This window comes from Pelodiscus sinensis, chromosome 14, assembly GCF_049634645.1.
Source record: "Pelodiscus sinensis isolate JC-2024 chromosome 14, ASM4963464v1, whole genome shotgun sequence".
Classification (NCBI taxonomy): domain Eukaryota; kingdom Metazoa; phylum Chordata; order Testudines; family Trionychidae; genus Pelodiscus; species Pelodiscus sinensis.
Genome location: NC_134724.1, coordinates 19,136,551 through 19,152,425, shown reverse-complemented (window position 1 = coordinate 19,152,425; position 15,875 = coordinate 19,136,551). Strand labels below are relative to the sequence as shown.

The window sequence follows — 15,875 nt, the reverse complement described above, 5'->3', positions numbered from 1 at the left end:
GATAATTTAGCTCTCACCATTGGTGGCAAAACCTGCCTGCTATTAGCTTGACACTTTCATTTCTTTGTGAAGATTCTGTAGGTATTATTCTTGTGTGCATATAGGCCCATATAGGATTTAGCATTTTGACCTTTCTAATGCAGTCCTAGAAAAGCATTCAGTAGCTGAAGCAAATGACTGGAACCTGTTGTATTTTAATTTATAAATAGTGTCTTTCATTTATAGGCCATGTTCCAGCCCCAAAATGCCAAAGGACATTATAAATTAAATATAGAAAGCGGAAGCTGTTCTTACAGCACATCGCAACACAACAAAAGAGTTTAAGAGGAAAAGGGAATGAGAAATACTATCTAATTAAAGCTGTTGATGTAATTTACATGGGCAGCCAAACTGAAATTTAGCCAGACCCTGAGGTTAATACCTTTACTACAGTGAAAAGTACCATGGCTTTGTGAATAACCAAAGCAACCAGGATCTCAGGTCTAAATTTCATCCAAAGGCTAGTGTTACAGTACTCCCTAGCAAAATGATGTAGCATTGGTTTAGTATTAAATCAAAGAAAAGATTGTCACCTCCTGAAGTACCAGTCCCATTTTCAGCAGCTTGCTAGGTTTCCCTTACAGTATGTTTACATTTCAATAAAAAAACATAGCACCGTTTCTCATAGCCTGGGTCAACTGATCTGAGCTTAGAGAGCTTGGGCTAAAAATTACAGTGCAGGTATGTGGGCCCGTGCAGTTTTATAGTTTGATGGCCTGAGCCTCACAAGCCCAAGTCAGCTGATTCAGGACAACTATAGTCATCATGCTATGATGACTGCGTTTATGAATTTGGATTATGAATGGCCTTTATACAGTGTTCTTTTATCAGGCATAGATGCAGCCTTTGGAGCTGTCCATTCAAGTATTGATCATAGCTCATTATTTGGTATGAGTGCAAGTCCCTTCCAGTCTTATGATTCTATGATTAGTTATTGATCTGGCCACATCACAGACTGACTCTATGCAGCTTTTAAAAGTGCACAAAATAATCAATAATTTGTCCATAGGCAAGGAAATCATAGTTTTTTTAGTTGAAAAGGACAAATTTCTGTTTATGAACGAGACAGGAAATCATAGGGTTTTTTTAGTTGAAAAGAACAAATTTCTGTTTATGAACGAGACAGGTTTTCAAGCACCACAGAATGCTTCCCCAGGTTTCTCTCATATCCTGGAACCAATATGGCTACAACAACACTGCAGCTAAATGATCTTATATCATAACTCGTTTCAATAGAAGTTATTTGTTTTGTATGTTATAGAAATCAACTGATGCACAGTATTTGACACCTCAGATAATATGTTCACATCTAACTTGATCCTGATCTTAGCTGAACAGGAATCAATATGCCTGTACTCAATTAAAGTTCTACACCCATATACAGCCTCTCCTCTACTTACGAACCGGTTACGGACCAAGCAGTTGGTCGTAATTCGGTTTGTTCGTAAGTCGGACCCCATAGAGTTACACGCGATCGCGCTGTCCGTAAGCGAGGATCATGTTTGAAACTCGGGGTCCACCATTTACGACAGCTTCGGTCGTAAGTCAACTCTTTGCAACTCAGGGACCGGCTGTATTCACAACAGAATTTTGAAAATGTAGATTGTAGTGCTATAAAGCAGCAGGGCACATCCAGGAGCTTTGCCAGCAAGAGAAAAAAAATCACCAGAGGGACTTCTCAGCACGGTTACATAATTACAGGAGACTAATTTGAAAAGGCAACATACAAATGTTTGATTATTAGAAACTTCTGTTTTTGTTGCCCCAGATTTCTTTCTGGTTTTCTGCCTATTGCCATACAGCTCTCTACATTGTTATTTCATTTGAGTTATGTTGTGAAATTTCATGAACATTGGCATACAGTATACAAATGTGTTGTAATGGAAATCTCTTTAGACCAGGTATATTGCCCCAAAAGACAGTGTGGTTCAGTTCTTTTTCTATCAGCCCATAAGTCATCAGTGGAGACAGACCGAGTTCTTCCCGTGTACTGTAACGTGTGGAGGAGGTAAGTAACAGCTGTGGCTCAGGAGAGTTTACAACTGTGGATCATGAATGGCTTTCATACATTGTTCTTTTCTAAATCAATTAAATAAATTTATGATGTTTTGCACATTTGTTGTTGCTCAACTAAATGACGGTACAAAGTAATATCTGCAATTAATATAAACATATTCATTGAATTTTATTGTTTTACATACTATTGAATGTCAGTGTACAGATCATAAATAATCTTATAAAAAGATTTAGAAAAATAAAGCGAGGAGAGTTCAAGTGACATGGGGCTAGACATGAGAGAGAATGGATTGCAATATGAAGATTACAGGAAGATCAAATGTGAAGCTAGAGATTAAGAGACAGAAGAGAGGAAGAAGACATTTTTGGATATAGATTTAAATTTTAGCATGAGAACGCTAGAGCAGTGCTAATAAATAGGAAAGTCAGTAGATTGAAGTAAAGAGAGATGAGGTAGCTAAACAATGAGGCAAAATATTCACTGTTCACAATGGACCAAGTATTGTATCGGACCAAGAGAAATGGCCAAAGTCAGGATTTTTTGGCAAACTGCCATATTCTTCTGCAGAAACGGAGGTCAGGTTGTAAGTACATGGGTTATAGTTTTGCTGTATCCAAAGTATGAAACCTGTGAGTGCGAGAAGTGCTTAGAAGGTGAAATTTCTAATGTTTAGCAACCAGCAAAACTTGCATTGCAAAAAGAAATTGAGGGTCAAGGTAACTTTAGAGTTTCTAGTGGAGCCACTTGGAAAGATAAGAATATCATAGACAATGAAAAGCTGGGAAAGAGGGAGGGATAGAAAGAGAGTGATACAAAAGAAATGACACGGTACTTAAAAGCCACTTTTAAAGCTCACTCACTTGACTACAATTTTATTTGCTTTGCCTGGATTCTCCACTACAAGCGGATGTGGTAGACAGTGGTAGCTTCAGCCTAAACCCCAGCCAGGTGGTCACGGTGAAAGTCAGAACAGAAGGGGGCCTACTCCAACTTCCACAGATGGTTTAAACTCCAGAGTTTACACGACCAGTTATAATGCCCCCAGGGATTAGGATTGCACATCTTAGTTCCTGCTTTTGCCTTGCACTTATGACATCCTGTCTTTCCCTTGCACAGAGTTGGTGGTTGGGGAAGTAATGGTCATACTAGGGCTCGACAATCTATGTAATCTACTCGCCCATGGTGAGTAGATTACATCCTGGAAGAACCGGGTTCAGGCGATCTGCGCATGTGCAGAACGCCGGACAGCACGGCTGGCGAGTGGGGCTCGCCGCAGCTCGGCAAGCCCTAGACATAGGAATAGGTGGCATAATAATTTCCTCCTTTACTCCAGTGCAGATTCATTTGACATGGGGAAATTCTCCAGGGGGCAGTCTGATAATAATGCTCCTTTACTCATTCTCTTAGGGTGTGTCTGCACAGCAAGGTTTAACTCAAAATAAGGCTACGCAAATTGAGCTACATCAGTTGTGTAGCTTATTTTGAAATAGCTCAATTCAAAATTGGGAAAATCTTACACAGTGCTTATTTCGAAACAGAGCATTCTTCCTCCAACTTCCCTTACTCCTCATAAAATGAGGGTTACAGGAGTCGGAGTAAGAAGTCCTCCAGCTTGGCAGTATTCCAACACTATTTCAAAATAACTGCCTGCTGTGTAGACGCAGACTACGTTATTTTGAAATAATGTTGCTTTGTAGATATGCCTTAAGAGACTACACTACAGGTTAAACTTCTCTAGTCCATCACCCTCATGACCTGACCAGTGTCAAACTGGAGAATTTGCTGAATCATGGAAGGTCAGTGTTGTCTAGAGGCATTACCAACACTTCTACTGCTTACTATGCTGTTAGAGAACATTTGGGGTAAATTAGAGCAAAATAACAGCACTGAACACTGAGAACCAGGACCGGTGGCTGTAACCAAACTTTGTGGGACTTCAGGAAACTTGACCACACCCATGATAAGTGTACATCTGGCTAACTGAAGTCTTGCTGGACCACTGATGTTGCCAGACCAAAGAGTGACAGATTAAAGAGGTTCAACCCTGTAGTTTTACTCATGTAGACTTTAAAAATAAAAAAATATATAAAATTGTGCGCATTGCAAACAGGGAAAGCTCATCGAATACCTTACTTGCTAGGTTTATGGCTCACATCCAATCTAAGACAATGTTGTTTTGAAATTTACTACCTGATGGCTGCTTGTTCTCTTTGAAATTAGCTGGTGGCTTCAGTGCATTTCCTTGTGGATGGATATCTATATTAAGAAATCAACATCTTTATCAACGAAGTTTGGTGTTTCTGTTGGCAGTTCTGAGAGAGAGGCCAATGAATAAATGAGCTTGGAGACTGAGCCACACTACATACTGACCCCAGATAAAAGCAGTGTTGAGAACTACATGTTACTGGGGAAATTTGTACTGCTGCTGCCAAACCTATTATATTATATGGAAGATTTGGTCTCCATCTGAGCTCTTTTACCAGCACTACAATGACTCCAACATTTCAGATAGAAACAGTTCCACACACCAAAAAATTAGAAACAGCTGCATCACCAGAATATCATTTCTCAGTTGGATCACTCCATATTCAGTTCAGTAATCTTTGTGTAGGGGAAGTACGGGCTTCGGAGAGCAGAGAGGAGAGGTATGTAATTGGGAATGGCTCGTAAAATACAGTCAAATACAGATAAAAGGGAAATCTTTAAAAACATGAATGAATTTTGTTTGCACCTTGTAATTCTTCTGTGTCTCTGGATGCTTACAAGAACTGGTACCTGCAGGCTTTAAAGTGCTGGAATTAGTTAGCATTTCTTAATGGTTATCACTGTCATGCATGATGACACTTGGATCAGCCAAGAGACACATAAGTGTCACTATTGATATGTGATACTTTAGCATTTTCAGTAGACATATTTATGGTATTCGTTTGTTCACTCCATTTGGTTATTCATTCTTGTGGTTTCATCCTTTTTCTTTATATAGCACATACCAGAACATCCTTCTTGTCTTCTCTGTTTCAGTCAAAGATAATTTCTGTGAATGAGTCCTTTTTTTCTTAGCCAAAAAAGCAGCCTAGTGGTTTATTAAACTCAGTGGTTTATTAAATTCAGATCTTTTCTGTTAACCAGTGGTTTACGCAGATATTTGCACCAAGTCATTACTTCAGATTTTTTTCTTGGCTCTTTAACTAGGAATGTTCTTGAAAATATTTTTTGGTTTTCTACAGTTTAACTTAACAATGTCTTTGGACCTCATCTTCAATTCCTCTGGCTTTCTGTTTTAAGTATTTTTCTTCCCACAAATAACCACCTAATATACCTCTCAGTAGTGCACTTAGTAAACCTTTCTGTGTGGGCTTTATAAGTGTGGACGTACAACACACCAATCCACTTGTGCTCCTCAAGAAAGTGACAAGTGAAGTGTCCCTATAGATGTTTAACTTCATCTGTTAAGAATGTAGGTTATTTTGAATTTCTTCCTAAAACACTATGGGTATGTCTACACTACCCCGCTAGTTCGAACTAGCGGGGTAATGTATGCATACCGCACTTGCTAATGAAGCCCGGGATTTGAATTTCCCGGGCTTCATTAGCATAAGCGGGGAGCCGCCATTTTTAAATCCCCGCTGCTTCGAACCCCGTGTAGCGCGGCTACACGGGGCTCGAACTAGGTAGTTCGGAATAGGCACCCTAGTCCGAACTACCTAGTTCGAGCCCCGTGTAGCCGCGCTACACGGGGTTCGAAGCAGCGGGGATTTAAAAATGGCGGCTCCCCGCTTATGCTAATGAAGCCCGGGAAATTCAAATCCCGGGCTTCATTAGCAAGTGCGATATGCATACATTACCCCCCTAGTTCGAACTAGGAGGGTAGTGTAGACATACCCTATCAGAATAAAGGTCAAGAGTCTATTGATGTTAATCAGTACAGCTATCTTGACATCAGTTGCTTACGCCAGGTGACGATATGGCACTGTATGTCTGAGTACAGCTTGTCCTCATTTAAAAGAAAAATACAAATATCACTGCATTTAATTGTATGTATAATTCAGTATTTGAGAAAAGAAAGCTGTTTGAATCTATCTCCCTTCATCACAAGCATTAGCATATTCATCTTTTGCTCCCATGTTAGGTTATCAGCTTAATTCTGCTGAATGTGTGGATATTCGTTTGAAGCGAGTTGTTGCTGATCACTACTGTCACTATTATCCAGAAAATAAAAAACCAAAGCCTAAACTAAAGGAATGCAATATGGATCCCTGTCCTTCTAGGTTTGTATGACAAATATGTAAGTTGGATGTTATTTTTAGTTAATAAGGAGTAGGTAAAATCACATTTATTTGACTTTTGACACATTTTCATCTTCAAGACTGCTTAATCGTAGCTGTTCAGGAGATTAAAGAAAGTCTGGCAGTTGGCAGCAACATGAACAGACTTGTAACAACTTCCTCGGTCTTTTACAGTAGAATGGCAATGTATGATTTATGGAGATGGTTTCAGTAGTCCATTTGTTTTTGTTCATGGCTTACCTCTGCTGCAGATTTCTTGGAGAGCACTATGGATATGTTTACCCTACCATTAGAACAGCACATGTAAAACTACTCAAGATAGCTTTGGTTGAACTAGCTCACCAAACATAGCAGTATGGCTGCTGTGGCCCAGACAACAGTATGGGCTAGCCACCCCCAAAAAAGCACTTAGGGTCCTAGGTGAAATTGTACTCATGTGGCTAGTCAGAACTACTGCAGTTACATTACTGTTTTAAAAAGCTATCTTAATCAAAGCTAGCTTGGATATATTTATTCAGGCTGCATTTGTGCTTCTTGATTGTGATGCAGACATACACTATGGCTACGTCTAGACTGCAAGCCTCATTTGAAAGAGGCTTTTTTGAAAAATATTTTCAAAAAAGCCTCTTTCGAAAAAGAGCATCTAGATTACAACCAGTACTTTCGAAAAAGCAAGCCACTTTTTCGAAAGAGAGCACCCAGGCAGTCTGGATGCTCTCTTTCAAAAAAGCACAGTTTGCATTACATAGCTTCTTTTTTCGAAAGAGCACTTTCATAAAAAGGCATTCTTCCTCATAAAACAATGTTTTCTGCGGTCGAAAAAACTGCCACGTTCTTTCGATTTACTTTTGAAAGAACGCGGTGGCAGTGTAGACACAGGGGAAGTTTTTTTAAAAAAAGGCCACATTTTTCAAAAAGACCCTGTAGTCTAGACACACCCTATGACACTAGTGCATACATTTTGTAGGATTATGTGAACATGAGGCACTATATGTCTGCTTTTGGATTTAACAATGCTGTCATATGCTATTCAGGATTTCTCATTAAAGGCAGCTCCATTCCTCATTCAGCATAAGGTTCTTGCACGTGGTTTATCCTGGTTTATCCATCTGTCAGCTAAAAAAATTTCATTCACCATTTTCACTCTGTAGTTGGTCACATAAAAGAATCCCCCAAAAACTTCAATTACCATTACAAGATAGTTAGAAAAAGATAATTGAAAGTAAAGGTACTTCTGATGCAAATGCCACTGAATGTTATTGCCAAATTGTGAAAGCTACAGTATATATGAATTGTACAGTTATATTTAAAACTAACTTTTGGATTGTCTGGTGATGTTTCCTGGCTGTGCTGAAGTATCTTAAAATAACTTCACAGTGTCAAGTCTCAGAACCTAACATTAATATGCCATCTGTCTGGACTAGCATTATATATAAAAAGAGAGAGAAACATTCTCAATGGATTTAATTTCCTATAACTAAACTGTCCATTTCCTTTAATCCATGTTAAACATAATCATTGATGGTGACCTTCACTAAATATAGATGCACAGATTTTAAAGTTCTTTTCTAAAATGCCAGTTGATAAGCAGAATAGCAAGACTTTAATACAGTTTTGTCTGAAAAAGTTGTGGTATATAACAGGTAGAAAAGTATCATATAATCATAGAGGGCTAGAAGGAGGTCATCAGATCCAGCCCCCTGTCCAAAGCAAGACCAACCCTAACTAAATCATCCCAGCCAGGGCTTTGTCAAGCTGGGACTTAAAAACCTTTAGGGATGGAAATTCCACCACCTCCCTAGGTCACCCATTCCAGTGCTTCCCCACCCTCCTAGTGAAATAGTTTTTCCTAATATCCAACCTGGATCTCCCCAACTGTAACTTGAGATCATTGCTCCTAGTTCTGCCATCTGTCACTACTAAGAACTGCTTCTCTTCATCCTCTTTGAAACCTCCCTTCAGGAAGTTGAAAGCTGCTGTCAAATCCCCCCTCATTCTTCCCTTCTTCAGACTACATAAGCCCAAATCCCTCAGCCTCTCCTTGTAAGTCATTGCAGACTTGAGGAATATACCTCCCTTAACCTCAAAGCCCACTCCCTCTAGGTGCTCAGCAACAAGTAATTCAAGTAAGCAGCAGACGAGGGTGTTGAGCACTTTCCAGGAAGTGCTCAACGCTTCCATGGATTGAACCCTTACCATGCGTTTTTTTCATTTGCATGCACCTTCCACAGATCCCTTCATTACAGATTTCTTGGTAGTGTCCATTTCTTTGTTAAGAAATGACTGTACATCTCAGGGAAGTAGCACCACCTGGGAGGAGTCACACACAAAATGATTATTTAGAACTGTTTAGTGATCATTCCTTTTGAGCTTTTTCCATTTTTGTGGAATGAATTAAGGAGTTTCTAGACTGAGTGTTTTTCGGCATCTTCCGCAGGAAGATTCTGATCTCATCGTGGGATTTGTTCACGTTTTAACATCATTGTGCATAACATATAGGGCAAATAACATCTAGGATATGAGATATAATGATGCTATATTTGTTTTATTGACAGTGATGGATTTAAAGAAATCATGCCCTATGATCACTTCCAGCCTCTGCCTCGGTATGTATGGAGACTATATAACATGTAGGTCAGCATTAGGATGAGATTTTCACCAGAAATTCAATATTCAATTGCAAAGACTTATCACTGCATAACTTGGAATGTTATCTACTGTCTTTGCATACTGTCATGGTAGTTGATTTTCTAATTTATGCATTAGAGAGCAAATCAGAGAGTGACTTGAATGGTGCTGTTCCTACATAAAGCACTTTACATTTGTAATGTAAATGCTTGTAGGATTGGAACCTCTGTTATTGCAATAAAAACCCGTTAAGTGCATAACCGCTTAGTGAGGAAGTAATAGCTTGGCAAAATTTCCTCTAAAATGCATATATTTATTCATACAGTTCTATGTGAAGATATATTTTGGTTTAACAAAATATGTGTTACGTATGTAACACTATGTAACTATTCATGTAACGTGGCACTCTGGAAATTGATTATTTGCTTTTTAAACTATATTGCTTTTCTGTTCTTTTTGTTGTTTATTCCTACATACTGTATGTTCATACACACACTGCTTTAGTGGAACTCCCAGGATTCCATTAACTGGGGTAAATTGTCATAGCTCCATTGACTTGATAATTTACTGAGGATATGCTGTTCTCTGATGGTTTTTGGCTTTGTCAGATAGGTGGAAATGTGTTCCCCTGTGACTTAGTACTGAAGTTTTGTGATTATCCTGCTCCTATCTTTTCCCCTTTCCTCTTTTCCTTCTGCTTCAAGACTCTGCAGATGTCCCTGTGTTAACTGTGACACAATTTCATTACATCAGTGCTTTGTGTTCTGAGTTGCTCAGAATTAGGAAACCAGTTGGAATTAAGATTTAGTTTCCTTTCTGTGCTGTACTGTGCCTGTAGAGCTTGTTCAGCACTGTCCTTTGAGGTCATAACAAGGGTGAAAGCATGGACAATTGTTCTCATTTGAAGCATGAAAAACTGCACATAAAGCAGGAGTGGGCAAAAGGGCCATGGCCCGGATTTAACTCGCCAAGTGGGTGGATCTGGCCCGCAGAGGCCCTGCGGTTCCGCCGCTCCCAGCACAATTAGGGCCTGGGGGCTGGAGGAGTGCACAAAGTTTCCTCCACTCTGGCAGGAGTGCATGGCGCTTTTAAGCGCTGTGCAGGGCAGGGACAGAGCGGAGGAAACTTTGCACACTTCCCCGCCCCCAGGTCCTGATTGACCTCCCAGTCTCCTCCCAGTCAGCGGCATGGGCACCTAGGGAGAAGAGGGGGCAGGCAGGTAAAGGCGCTGCCCCACCCCCAGACCAATTATGGTCTGTGGGTGAGGAACCTGGAAGTATCCCAGCCCCGACCCTTCTGCTTGGGGCCCCGCCCCTTCCAGTGCGGCCCATGGCCACTTCAGAAATTTTTTAATTGTCCCCCAGCAAAAAATTATTGCCCACCCCTGACATAAGGGCTCACATCACTCTAGGTCAGTGCCAGCACATGCTGTCCCGATCCCTGTGTGTGACAGCTCACTGGAGGTTTTGTTGGTTTAAGGCAGTCACGACCACTCAGAGAGCAGCAAGCAGCCAGCACACACCCAAAAGTTGGTGGTATTGACTAAAGAAGGGGTGAGAACAAGGCTAGTTCAGGCTGATTCAATGTATCACTTCTCTAGCCTTCATTGGAAGCGCTCTTAAAGAGCCACAGTGGGAGAGGAAAGCTGCCCTTCTATAACAGAACTTAAGGAGGGCACGGGTGGAAACATCTGGCAACTTTGCACAGTCTTGCACCAGCTGGTAAATCTGGCCCAATCAGGAGCTAAATAATGTAGCAATTGTATCATTTGTGCACTCTGTACTTATTGCCTGTAAAGTCATTGCAGATGTTCCTCATTAATTATGCTTTTCACCTGAGCGGAGCATGTGCTGAGCATGGCTGTTCACACATCACAGGTATAAAACAAAGTGCTCTAGATGCTCTTCCCTAAAGCTTTACTGGCTTCCTCTTCTTGAGCTACAGTCACCTCCCAAGTAATGCAAAGGCCACATGCAGGGCTGCTTTGCAGTCCTGTGACATTCACCAACGTTTTCTCATTCAAATGAGAAAGTTGTGGGAAAGTCACGATGCCTGCAAGCTCTTGAAAGAGTTATTTTGCGGCTAAAGCTGTAAATGTCCTACTGAAATATTTCTACAGATGGAGATCTTTGAAATAAACAGAAAAATTTCCCAGGATAAAAATTTTCTTTTAAGGTTTTTGGAACACCTCCATATATCTCAGACTTGTTGGACTGTTGAGGATCCCTTGACAGTTGCGGGTTCTGGAAAGTGTCTCCTTGACTGCCTGCCCACGGCACTTCCCCTCCTCCCCCCAGTAGCCCTGGACCTCACTCCATCTTCAAAATGCTCATGAGAATATGGGAATTGGAGTGTGTTTGAAACTGATGAGATAAAGAAAAACAACTATAAAACTTTATGCTATAAACACTTCTAAGAGTAGTATTACATCTAGTACAGTCAGCCTTGTGCCTATGAATCTATGAGCTGCTAACTCATTGAAGAGCTAATTGCTCTTTAGTTCCTGATATTTTCAAATAAAATGAGTTGATTTTAACAATGGCCATTTGTTTAGGTAAAACAGTAAAAAGTATAACTGTGACTTTCTAAATGTTTTTTCCCCTCAGGTAATGTGAAATGAGGATTTAATCAGTCAGCTATATTTTCTCCATTTTTGAGCATGTATCCAACATTTAAAGTTCAAAGGAGGTTTTTGTATGTTTAAAATTGAGTCTGTGCTCTAGTGTTTGAACTTGATTGATATGTTTCTTGTAGACAGTTTAATGAATTATTTAAAAATAGGAAGTGTTCTTGAGTTACCTTCTGTATAGTAGGGAGTAGGTAGTACTTAACTAACGTCTGCCTTTGATTTATAGGCTTCTCCTCCATCTACTCTGATATTATGACTTCCTTTACAAAACCTATGTTACTCTTGATGAATTGATTTAGGTGGGATACTGCTGTACTTGCTGAGTCTATCATTCATAAATGATGTAATTTTTCACAGTTCTTTTCTGAGCCACTGCAGTTGTGATATTTAAAGGTTTTAGACTGGCCATAGGAAAATCTTTTCACTTATTTGCTGCCTTGATTTGCCAAAACCAAGATGTGTGATGAGCTTTAAGACAAGATGCAGGACCAAACCCTTTCCCCAGGTTTCTTTGTGGAGGTGAGTGGGTGGGGAAATGAAGGGTTGAGCAAGGCTGTGTAAGAGCCACAGGAAGAGCCCAAGATTGCGGTCTTGTGGCATGTAATTCATAGAGTATGATGCACTTAAATCAGGAATATCCTTGAATATGTCTTCAAGATTTGTTCACTGTCTTTTATGAAAGAGTAGATGCTTAAATGTGTATTTTGTGCTTTGATTATGAGAGAAAACCAATGAAAATTTTTAACTTTATTGTCATCCCCACTTCATATGTCACAGCAAATTCAGTCTTCAGTATGTTTATCTAGGCCTGTTAAATTTTCAGAGCAGGGCCTGTCTTTTATTTTTTTTATACAGATTCAAACACATGGGTGGGTAATAAGCAGCCCACAGGCCAGACACATTTCACCAGGGTTAGTCCCTGGCAGATTGCCAGATGCTTTATTTTCCTGCACATCTGCTGGTACGGCTGCTCATAGCCCCCATTGACCATAGTTCACCATTCCCAGCCACTGGGAGCTGTGGGAAGTAGTATGGTCTGGGCTAGGCCACTCCTTCCCACAGCTGCCATTGGCCAGGAATAGGAAACCATGACCAGCAGGGGCTGCGAGTGGCCATGCTTGCAGAAATTCAGGTAAGTAATGTACCTGGTGGCCTGCCAGGTGCTAATCTTGTTGAACCACAAAGCCGCTTATTGCCCACCCCTGCTCAAGCACATTGTTGGTACTAACCAAATAATAATAATGAAAAATTCCATATAATCCTGTACAGTAGAAGACTAAGTGTGGAACATGTTTTGTTATGCTGTTTCATAATAGATAATAATTCAAATAATCAAATACATGGTATTCCTGCTTTAACAATTCATAGGTGCAAACACTTCAGAAAACTTACCTGGTCATGTCAGTTCATTTCTTTGTGTTTTCTTTTTGTCACATAGGACAAAGGGAGCCTGAAATAAGGGCAAAATAGGTTTCTGATGCTATATACATTTTTGTACAAATGTGAGAAAATAGATCTGATTCTGCCCCCTTTTGAAATCAGTGGCAAAATTTCCATTCATCTTAGTGGAAGTAAGACTGGCTTCAATATTTCGCAGTGCTTTATAGATGGCTTTCTTTTTAACGTATTTGGGTTTTGGTTGTTGTTTTCTCCTAGCTGGGAACATAATCCTTGGACTGCATGTTCTGTTTCCTGTGGAGGTGGAATTCAGCGGAGGAGCTTTGTTTGTGTAGAGGAGACCATACATGGAGAGATACTACAAGTAGAAGAATGGAAATGCATGTATGCCCCCAAACCCAAAGTCATGCAAACTTGTAATCTATTTGATTGTCCTAAGTGGGTAGCTATGGAATGGTCTCAGGTAATTTGAAAAATTATTTGTACCTAATTTTGAAAGGCAGTCTCTAATTTTGTGCAGTCATAATTATAGGCAAAAATAATCACAGGCATATTTTGTAGCACTTGGAAGTATATAGTGTCTACCTGATTTAGCTTACAATTCCTGAAGTATGATATCTCTGTAGAATAAAATGCATGCATGTTTTTGTGCCTGCAAAACTGTGCTTGCAACTTTATGTGGAGGCAAAATAATAGCCAAAACATCAGAGTGAGCATCTCATTACAAATCAAGACTTTTGTCTCCCACTGTTTGATGGACATAATCTACCACAGCAGATAATTTACCAAAAGCATGGCTGTTTGGGAATTGAGAGGTGACTTATGGATGATTTTCCAAGCGCCCTTCTCACTTTTCGTTATGGTAACAGGAATATAGAGCCAATTTATCTTGGCTCTAGTTATCTGACATGGTCACTGCAATATAGTTGGAGAAACATTCTAATGTTTTTTCTGACTCAGTTTAAACCAAAAACCACTAAACATGTGAGCGAGCTTATTCTCAGTAGATTCCCAGCTCCTTTATAAACCATAGCTGTCCTGATAAAGCTTTGCAGAACCGAGAAAGACACCCTCCCAAGTCTTTACAGGTATAAGCTATCCATTCCTAGCCATTACTAATATACTTTGGTCACTTGACAAAGCAAGGTTAGATTTAAATAATGTTTATTTGAAATCTGATGGAACAGCTATTATAGTTTTTTCACTTAAGGCATGATGCCACATCCACTGAAGTCAAGGAAAAGAGTCCACTTTAGTTCAGTGGGCTTTGGGTAAGATCTTAAAGGTTCAGAATTAATATTTATGAATGGCAATATTTTAAAAATATTTTAAAAGTAAGATTATTATATCATCTCTCTTAGTGCACGGTGACCTGTGGCCGAGGCTTACGTTACCGAGTGGTATTATGTATTGACCACCATGGCCAGCACGTTGGGGGCTGTAATCCACAACTTAAGCTACACATAAAGGAAGAGTGTATCGTACCAGTACCATGTTGCAAGCCAAAAGGTAACTGGAACTTTATCTTCGTGTGTTGTTTTGCATTTTGGTTAACAGAAGTAAAGAGCCCCTGATAACCTCCCTGAGAAGCGTCAGAAGCTCACATTTATCGTGAATTGTTTCAGTGCTAGCAAAAGGAAATGATGTTGACATTGGTGATAGAACAGGTATCTGAGTGATATTTTTACCTGATGACATGTAATGAAAATAACAAGCTCACTAAATTTAAATACATAAGTTAAATAGGTAGAAGTGGGAGCAGTATATTAGGTGCTGGAGGATTGTCAATAACATTTTAAATGAGGAGAGTAGTTTGTTCATAGAGTTTATAGCTAAGGCTGTGTTTTAGTCACAGGTATTTTTAGCTAAAGTCATGGATTGGTCATGGGCAGTAAACAAAAATTCATGGCCCGTGACCTGTCCATGACTTGTACTATAAACCCTGGGAGGTGCCATACATGCTGTTTGAGGTGTCCTACGGGGCACTTTGGTACTGGAGGTGGATGGCTATGTGTGGGCTTGGATCCCCACTGGTGCTGAACAGGGAAAGGTTGGTGGAGCTGGCATGCTCCCTTTCTGGCTCTGCACCTCCCTGGAAGAGGCAACAACCTCCTTGCACAGCTCCTTGGCAGAGACATAGCCAGAGGGATCTGTACACTGCCTCTACACTGAACACCAGCTCTGCACCTCCCATTGGCAGGGAACCATGGCAAATGGGAGCTGCAGGGGCAGTGTGTGTAGTTAGAGGCAGTGTGCAGAACTTCCTGTTAATGCTTCTGCCCAGGAGCTAAGGAAGAGGGATATTGCTGCTTCTAGGGAGCTCCCCAGGTAAGTACTTCCCAGAGCCCTCACCCCCTCCTGAGCCCTAACACCCCCTCCCACACCCCACACACACACACAAACTCTTGTGGCTGCTGGGGGAGGGGAACATGGTGGCCCATGACTCCCCCAGCAGCATCCAGTACGACTGGCCCAGGAGCTGCCGGAGCTGCTCAGACAGTGCCTAGACCAGCTGCATTGGCTGCTGAAGTCACAAAGGTCCTGGAAGGTCACAGAATTTGTGACTTTGATAACCTACATGACAAGCTCACAGATTTATTTGTGGCATGTAATCATGACACTTGTTCCTCTGTGTCTACAGCTTGTGCTACAGAATTCTGCATGCAACATGGAAGAGCCTTAAATAATGTTCATGCTGATTTCTCTTTCCTCTTCCTTTCTTTTCCACTTTATTTTTTTAATAATCTTAAAATGCTTAATGACATGAGTTAATGAATTTCCTTTAAAAATTAATTGAGGAATGAAATGTAGAAAAGATGGCACAGAGAAATAAGAGAAAATGAAAAGCAAGAGGTCTGAGAAGATATAAAAGTAATGT

General features: G+C 40.4%; 1 protein-coding gene across 11 annotated transcripts in view; it reads left to right on the top strand.

Annotated features, from left to right (window-relative positions):
• Window positions 1-15,875, top strand: part of ADAMTSL3 (ADAMTS like 3) — a 372,565-nt gene that overhangs the window by 258,483 nt on the left and 98,207 nt on the right. For all 11 annotated transcript variants that reach the window (XR_012895741.1, XR_012895743.1, XM_075897127.1 and 8 more), the window contains exons 10-14: window positions 1,936-2,047; window positions 6,186-6,324; window positions 8,898-8,948; window positions 13,256-13,460; window positions 14,359-14,506. Coding sequence is in view for 9 of the 11 variants with exons in the window: in XM_075897127.1 (XP_075753242.1) it covers window positions 1,936-2,047; window positions 6,186-6,324; window positions 8,898-8,948; window positions 13,256-13,460; window positions 14,359-14,506 (655 nt within the window). In the remaining 2 variants the exon portion in view is untranslated. The remainder of the gene's footprint in view (window positions 1-1,935; window positions 2,048-6,185; window positions 6,325-8,897; window positions 8,949-13,255; window positions 13,461-14,358; window positions 14,507-15,875) is intronic.